At 34.4% G+C, this 8,049-nt stretch overlaps 2 protein-coding genes across 2 annotated transcripts; both read right to left on the reverse strand.

The window, feature by feature from the left end:
* Positions 1-813: 813 nt before the first annotated feature.
* LOC129886037 (vetispiradiene synthase 1-like) lies at positions 814-3,467 on the reverse strand. Its single transcript, XM_055960547.1, has 6 exons — positions 3,283-3,467; positions 2,513-3,162; positions 2,206-2,424; positions 1,907-2,045; positions 1,561-1,806; positions 814-1,451 (listed from the first exon to the last, which is right to left on the reverse strand). Exons 1-6 carry the CDS (start codon positions 3,400-3,402, stop codon positions 1,155-1,157), a joined length of 1,671 nt encoding a protein of 556 aa, XP_055816522.1. The 5' UTR covers positions 3,403-3,467; the 3' UTR covers positions 814-1,154.
* A 1,788-nt stretch (positions 3,468-5,255) lies between these two features.
* Positions 5,256-7,606, reverse strand: LOC129886036 (viridiflorene synthase-like). The gene is made up of 7 exons (XM_055960546.1): positions 7,493-7,606; positions 7,121-7,397; positions 6,658-7,030; positions 6,349-6,567; positions 6,115-6,253; positions 5,727-5,972; positions 5,256-5,613 (listed from the first exon to the last, which is right to left on the reverse strand). The coding sequence occupies exons 1-7, from the start codon at positions 7,604-7,606 to the stop codon at positions 5,317-5,319; spliced, it is 1,665 nt and encodes a 554-aa protein (XP_055816521.1). The 3' UTR covers positions 5,256-5,316.
* Positions 7,607-8,049: the final 443 nt, after the last annotated feature.

Below are 8,049 nucleotides of genomic sequence, written 5' to 3' on the forward strand. Positions count from 1 at the left end.
ACCTATTTAATTTGCTCCTTGGTGACTTGAACTCAAAATCTTAGATTGAAGGTGAAGGGTGTTTTCAGAGACACATTGTAACGCAGATTAAAAATATTACTTGTATGAGCTGTAATTCTAATTTGAAGAGTATTAATTTAAAAGAGCTTTTATCTAAAAGTAGCTTTTAATTTTTGGGCCAAACATTGTTATTGTACTACGAACTGAATCTGCAGTACAATGGGACTCAATTAAAACTTAGAAACAGAGAGGTCCTATGTATGTACTCCTCAATTAGTGGTAAAATCACTTGTACTATGACTATTTCTTCTTCGGGTCCTAACTCCATCATAAAGCAGCCATATTGCACTAACCTTTTGGCCATTGGAAATTTTCAAGAAAAGGCCTTTTCATTTGTACTCCAGATGGAAGGAATGTTTAAGCATTATTAGTGAAGGGAGACCCTATTGAGGTAAACTGTGGTGTGGAATATCAAAGGTGGAGAGGATAGACAGGGACGAGGCAGCGCATGAGATGTGCAATTTTACTAGTTGCCCATTCCATGCACAGCCTCTTCCCTGGCTCTCCTCCCCCGACAATCTCTCTTTTTCTCCATTTTTATTTCCTTGTTTATGAATATAATGTCCAAGAACTCAAAAAAAAAAGGAATTGCTAAAATTATGAAATGGTCAGTCAATAATATTTATTTTTTTGATGACATTTGTTTTGTTTGCTTTAGCGTATGCAGAATTTTGTACAATCAGTCTCGGTATAGTATCACAATTCTTCTTATAAGTAGTTTCATGATTGAGAATATGGTGATTATAATTTACTTCGTGTCAGTAATTGATACTTTGAATTTTTTTATTATTATTTGACATTTCATTTCCTTGTGGTTGAATTGCAACTGCTGAAGCGTATTCTTTCACACCATTTTCGGAATTGTCTAGCTAAAAGAAAGTAGGTACATTAAAAGAAGTAATAGAATTCAAATGTCAATGATGATTCAAGAAAATTGGAGGAGGTAACTTCACTGCACCATAACATGCATCGCCAGCAATTCCTACCCTAGCTAGCTACAGAGATACCAACAAGGCATCTGTCAAATGTAGATCAAATACTTATTTGAGGGGCCAGGAACAAAGTGCTCCCAAATGTACGCAACAATTGATGATTTAAATTTCAATTGAGTCCACTAACAAGGCAATAATGTGAGGTTTTAGTACTTTTTCAGGATGAGTGTATCCATCTTGATTGTGCTTGTAAGTGACATCAATAATGCGAGCAAGATTGAGAATACGAGTGAGAATCTGTGTAGAGACGGGAGTTGGTCGTAGAATTCCTTCATTTACATCCTTCCACGCTATCTCAGCCATTTCTTGAAATTTTTCCATTGCCTCTTCTGTTGATACACCATGATCTCTCATGTAGCACTCAATTCCAGTTGCAATCTGACCTCTACCCTTCTCAACCTGGATTGGAAATTAGAATGTGTGGTATAAGTATGAAATCATTTTTATCGCTTCATGGTTGCAACTAGGTAAACATATAAAATCTAAGTTTATTTGATGCAATGTATACCTCGTAGGTGGCTATATCATCAATGACTCGACATAATGTCACATTGGCTTCAAGAATTTTAGGGTTCTTGGCCAACCATTCAAAATCTTCCTTGTTTGCAGACTTCATGCCCAAGTAGGATGTTGTCGTAAGCAAGTAATAAGTGCTAGTAGCTAATGCATTGCTAAGATACTCAGAGACTGGCGGCATATATCCTTCAATGAACCATTTTGCTTCCACAAAATAGTTTCTCACGATTTCTTTCATCTGCCAACAACAAGCCAAGACATTCAACCATCAATACATACACAATTGGTTGATAAATTGATTAATGATTAATTAACTTGGTATAAGTCAGGATTCATACTCTTTCTTTCGCGTAGTGAACAACATCAGATCTACCATCCTTTGACAACTCTGCCTCATAATCGTTGTAGAGATCTAAAAGTGCTTTGTAACTAATTTTCATGTAATCAGGAAGCCGATCAATTTGGCTAATATCCCACCTAATAAATGGAAAAAGAAATGAATTTGATAAGTTTATTAGTGTAACAAAACATACATCATAGGAAGAAGGAGAAACGTCTAGTGTTTGACCTCTAATCTTTCCCCACCTTTATGCAATCATCTAATTAAATCATAAATTGTTCGAGAAGTAGTTCGTACCTCTGTATGGCATCAGTGTAGACCTCAAGTTCTTTTACAATGCCATAAGCATCAAACGTGTCATCTACTATTGAAATCATTGCTATAGTCTTAGCAAGCATGACACGAGCCTGAGAATACTGAGGTTCAGCATACACTCCCACCGTCCAAAAGTAGCATTCAACTGCTCTGTCCCTAGCATATGGAAGTGTTGTCACAAAATCCAAATCTTTCCACCACCTATAAAGTAAGTAACATCATATTAGATTCTGAGAGTCACTATCAACAAATAATAGTAATATTTTTCATGTAAATTACATTAGCGTACCTAGATACTTCGCATAATTCTTGTTTGTGCAACATCTGAAGTAAATTGAAATCCAGTTTTGCAAATCGAAGCAACACATCATTCTTAAATTCCTCCTCTTCGTAGATGGAGATGAAGTAGCGTGTCTCGACTCTTGGAATACTCTTATGGAGAGATTGCTCAAGGGCATGCGTCACTTGTTTACTCAGAGGTGACTTCAAATGTGGAGCTGCAGATTCAAGATGAGCAGTGGAAAATGAAAGTGCCTCTTCTAAGATGTCTTCTCCATGAGTCCTTACGTGTGAAGCTTCATATAAGTTCAAAATACCCTTGATGTCATTGCAAAGAAGTTCCTTGAATTTGCCGTTTGCATCTTGGAATCTGCTAAAAAGTTCTGGAGAGATATTGTAACCATGTTGTCTCAGTAGTCGAAACAGAACGGATAAATTGCTTAAATCACTGTATTCATGACTCTCAAAGTTAGGATCTGCTTTGTAAATGTGATCCAACATGTCTTCTATTTGTTTCTCAAAATGGTAAGCTATGCCAAGGCGCTCAACAATATCTATCAAATTCAATTTATCAACCAATGTTGCTCCACAGGCAGCTGACAACATACTCTTTGTTTGCTCTTTCAACGTTTCAATCTCCTGAGCATACTTTTCCGCAACCTATAAATTTATTCATTCAAATGAAAATGAATATATGCATTTTATTATTAAACAGGATAAATATTTGTCCTTTGAACTTACAACCAGATTATATATGTGAAAGACAAATTAATTAAATACCTGATTATCAAGGGAGAAAGAATGGAAACGATCACCCCAAAGACTTGGTGAGAAGTCAGCAACAGGACGAACAATCTCCTCCTCTTGGTAGTTACTCATCACTGCAGCAGCTGGGGCCATTTCTAGCTAGTATTCTTAGCTTGTGGAAATGCAGTGTTTTTTTTTCCCCACTTGTTAGGTGGTAGAGAAATTGAACAAGTGATGATGGAAATGGAAGAGAAGGAAATGAATATTTATAGTGAATGGTGAGAGTGTTTTGTCACAGCCATCAGTTTTTCACGTCTGATTGCCACACTTGACTATATAGTAGTTTTAAGCAAAAACTAAAAAATGTATAGAAGTTAAATAAATTCTATTTTACTAACTTTGTTTCCTTCTTTGGCGTCTGTTTAGTCCCATGTCCCATGTTCCCTAGGGTTTCTAGTGTCAATTCAAAAAACGACGTATAAAACATAAAATATTACTACTAGTAGTATGGGACATTGTATACTGTGCATTATTTTGTCTGTGGTCTTCTTCTTTTTTTCTTTTCTCACTATTGCACATATGTGAGGTCTCTTTTGATGGCACCCAGAATATAAAATATTGGATTTCGTCGAGTGCAGAATGTAACAACTTTGAATTGAAAATCATGTCCCAAAAGAAAAATAAAGGAAGATATGCAATATTTAATTTAACTTATTGAATCAAACATATATTATTTCTACAGTTCTTGATGGCTTAATTGAATGATAGAAGAAACATACATCATTTTTGCGCACTTATATTTCCGGTTCAAAGTTGAGTAATTCTACGCCATCCTATTTTATTAAGTTAATGTTGAATTTATACAAATTGAAATTGTAACTAATTCAGTGGAATAGACAAAATGCAATATTTTTATGCACACTTTTTTTTATTTCATAGTGTGCTTTTATTTGCCCGATTTGAACAGACTTGAAAATTGACAGTTTATTGAAGAATAGAAAAATCTCTCAAATGCATATAGTTTTATATATCGGCATATTCTTATGAACCATAAAATATAGAGTATTAAATTTCTCTGATCCTTTTGATTTATCATTTTATAAGCAACAAAAGAAAATAAATGGCCCTTCACAACTTTATAAAATTAAAATCATTAATTTATTTTTTAATTCCACCTTACTATCAAAACATTATTAGTTCGAGAAGATGAAGGATTTAGTCTAAAGTATTAAATATTATTTAATTTTTTTCTTATTAGGTGTGTCAAAATCTTAAATAATTTATAAATTCTCTTCTTTTTTTTCCGCCGGGAATGAACTGGGGTTGTAGGAAAATGCAGAGCGTTTATATCGATTATAACACTCTTTGATGGCATTCATTTGAACAATAATGCTGGGTTCAACTTCGTTCTTGGATTCACAATACATGCATGGGCTAAGCTTCCAAGGATTGATGTATCATTTACTTACCGTAATGGATTTGCAGAGTTAATTTGGAAGGAATAATAGGAAGTTGATCAATGAAGTTTTTTTTCGTGTCAAAATGAGAAATACTATAAACTTAACATAACGCATCAAAATTAGGAAGGAGAATAGTTAATAATAAAATTGTAGATATTTACAAGTAAAAGAATCAAAAATTCATATTTTAATTAGCTAAAGATTAATCGTGTTTAGTTAGATATCACAAAAACTAACATTAAAATTTATGAATAGCTAAAGGACTAAAAGTATTATGAACCCTTATCAGAAGTATATAAGATTTTATTAGATTTAAGTACTAGCTAGTGGATCACCTGCTTAGATAAAGCTGCTTCTTTTTTTTTTCATTCTTTCTCCTCATTGTTAGATAATCAATATATTTGCTTTGTTTAAAATCTTATAATTTAATTTAGCAAATAAAAGATAATCGAGGTAGGTACAAAAGAAGTGATATTATTCATATATCAATAATTAATGGTACAAAAAGTTTTAACAATACTAGTACATGAAACTTCACAATGCGGTTGCAAAATTGTAAAATTTAAGTGGCTTATATAGATGGAACAAAAAAGAATGACTCAATGGTTTAGATCTCAATGGAGTCCACCAGTAGCGCGATGATGTGAGGTTTTAGTACTTTTTCGGGATGAGTGTATCCATCTTGATTATGCTTGTAAGTGACATCTATAATACGAGCAAGATTGAGAATGCGAGTAAGAATTTCTGTTGAAACAGGTGTTGGTCGAAGAATTCCTTCATTTACATCCTTCCATGCTATCTCAGCCATCTCTTGGAATTTCTCCATTGCTACTTCAGTTGATACATCATAATCCCTCATATAACACTCAATTCCTGTTGCAATTTGGCCTCTACCCTTCTCAACCTGGAATGCCGGCAATTATAATTCATGTATAAGTATATGAAATCAATTTGTATGGAATTACTGCAACTCTTATAATTAAGATGATTTATGTAGTGTAATGCGATGTTAATTACCTCATACGTTGCTATGTCATCAACAACTCGGCATAACGTCACATTGGCTTCAAGAATTTTAGGGTTCGTAGCCAACCATTCGAAATCTTCTTTTGTAGCTGACTTCACTCCCAAATAGGATGTCGTAGTTAGCAAGTAATATGTGCTGGTAGCTAATGCGTTGCTAAGATACTCAGAAACAGGCGGCATATATCCCTCAATGAACCACTTTGCTTCGACAAAATAGTTTCTCACAATCTCCTTCATCTATTTAACAGAAAAACAAGACATTCAACCATCAATATTCCCATAACAGATCTAAGTGTAATAAAGAAACATAAGGTAAATACAAGTGATTTTAGATAGAAATTAAAACATTCATGGATATATAGAAGTCAGTGAGACGTACTCTTTCTTTTGCGTAGTGGACAACATCGGATCTGCCATCCTTTGACAACTCCTTTTCATAATCATCATAGAGATCCAAAAGAGCCTTAAAACTGATTTTCATGTATTCTGGGAGTCGATCAATTTGACTCACATCCCACCTAATAAAAAAGAAAGAGATTTAATAAATTTCCCTTCTAAGAAACTAACCGTCCAATAATTAAATCCACAAACTGTTGCAGAGGCAAGTTCATACCTTTGTATGGCATCGGTGTAAACCTCGAGTTCTTTTACAATTCCATAAGCATCAAACGTATCATCTATTATCGAAATCATTGCTATAGTCTTAGCAAGCATGACGCGAGCCTGAGAATATTGAGGTTCAGCATACACACCCATGGTCCAAAAGTAACATTCCACTGCTCTATCCCTAGCATATGGAAGGGTTGTCACAAAATCCAAATCTTTCCACCACCTATAAAGTAAGTAACAACCTATCAGATTCTGAGAAAATAGTATGAACAAATAATTTGTATTTTTAATTCAATTTAAAACAACAGTATACCTTGATACTTCACTGAGTTCGTGTTTGTGCAACATCTGGAGTAAGTTGTAATCCAATTTGGCAAATCGAAGCAACACATCATTCTTATATTCCTCCTCTTCGTAGATAGAGATGAAGTAGCGTGTCTCGACTCTTGGAATGCTCTTATGGAGAGATTGCTCAAGGGCATGTGTCACTTGTTTACTCAGAGGTGACTTCAAATGTGGAGCTGCAGACTCAAGATGAGCAGTGGAGAAAACAAGTGCCTCTTCCAAAATATCTTCTCCATGAGTCCTTACATGTGAAGCTTCGTATAAGTTCAATAAACCCCTGATGTCGTTGCTAAAAGATTCCTTGAACTTGCCGTTCGCATCTTGGAATCTGCTGAAAATTTCTGGATCATGAATAAGAGCAAAAGATAATTAGTTTTCTCGCAGAAATAAAAAAAAAATAAAATGGTGCGGCATATATGTAATGGACCTACTTGGAGAGATATTGTAACCATGTTGTCTTAGGTTTCGAAATTGAAGGGATAAAGTGTTTAAATCATTGTATTCACGAGCCTCAAAGTTTGAATCTGCTTTGTAAATTTGATCCAACATGTCGTCTATTTGCTTCTCAAAATGATAAGCAATGCCAAGACGCTCAACAATGTCTATCAGATTCAATTTCTCAGCCAATGTTTTTCCAGAAGCAGCTGACAACATACTCCTTGTTTGTTCCTTCAAAGTCTCGATCTCTTGAGCATAGTTTTCAGCAACCTGTAAATTAAAGTTATTTGTAAGAAAATGTTCATTATTGGGAACAGTACTAATTAACCAAATAAGGGATAGTGAAGGAATTTATAATGAATTACCTGATTGTCAAGAGAGAATGAATGGAAACGATCACCCCAAAGACTTGGAGAGAAATTGGCAACAGGGCGAACGATCTCCTCTTCACTGTTAAGGAGGTGGCTAGCTAGGGCCATTATATTTCTTTAAAACTGGATCTAATTAGCTTGTGAAAAAACAGAGAGCCTTTTTTTTCTTTCTTTTGTTAGTTGGTGATAGGGAATTGAAGTAAACAAGTGTTGATGGAAATGAAAGAGAAGGAGTATTTAGTATTTATAGTGGTGCGAGCCTTAATAATTACTTCATTCTCTTGGGAAATTCTTTCTGCTGCATGCAGTCCATCCGGTTGCCTTATTTTGACTATATTAGTCTATATACTTAGCTGGTTGTCCCACGTCAGGTATCGGGATTGGATCCCGAGTCAATTATTAGGTTAATTTTCATGTCAAAAACTATTTTCCTAAAAAATAGTCAAAAATAAAAGATATTTTCTAAAAAATATTTTCAATCACTAACCAAACTATAAAAAATATTTTCCCAAAAATAGTTGTCACTCACCAACCAACACATATGAAAATAA

Source organism: Solanum dulcamara, chromosome 4 (genome assembly GCF_947179165.1).
Source record: "Solanum dulcamara chromosome 4, daSolDulc1.2, whole genome shotgun sequence".
Taxonomy (NCBI): domain Eukaryota; kingdom Viridiplantae; phylum Streptophyta; class Magnoliopsida; order Solanales; family Solanaceae; genus Solanum; species Solanum dulcamara.

Coding starts and splice junctions, on each gene's coding strand:
- LOC129886037 (XM_055960547.1), bottom strand. CDS start 3,402: ATGGCCCCAGCTGCTGCAGTGATGAGTAACTACCAAGAGGAGGAGATT. Junction 2,425..2,512: donor GAATTATGCGAAGTATCTAG/GTACGCTAATGT, acceptor CTTACTTTATAG/GTGGTGGAAAGATTTGGATT. Junction 2,046..2,205: donor TACACTGATGCCATACAGAG/GTACGAACTACT, acceptor TCCATTTATTAG/GTGGGATATTAGCCAAATTG.
- LOC129886036 (XM_055960546.1), bottom strand. CDS start 7,606: ATGGCCCTAGCTAGCCACCTCCTTAACAGTGAAGAGGAGATCGTTCGC. Junction 5,973..6,114: donor TCCACTACGCAAAAGAAAGA/GTACGTCTCACT, acceptor TCTGTTAAATAG/ATGAAGGAGATTGTGAGAAA. Junction 5,614..5,726: donor ATGACATAGCAACGTATGAG/GTAATTAACATC, acceptor CCGGCATTCCAG/GTTGAGAAGGGTAGAGGCCA.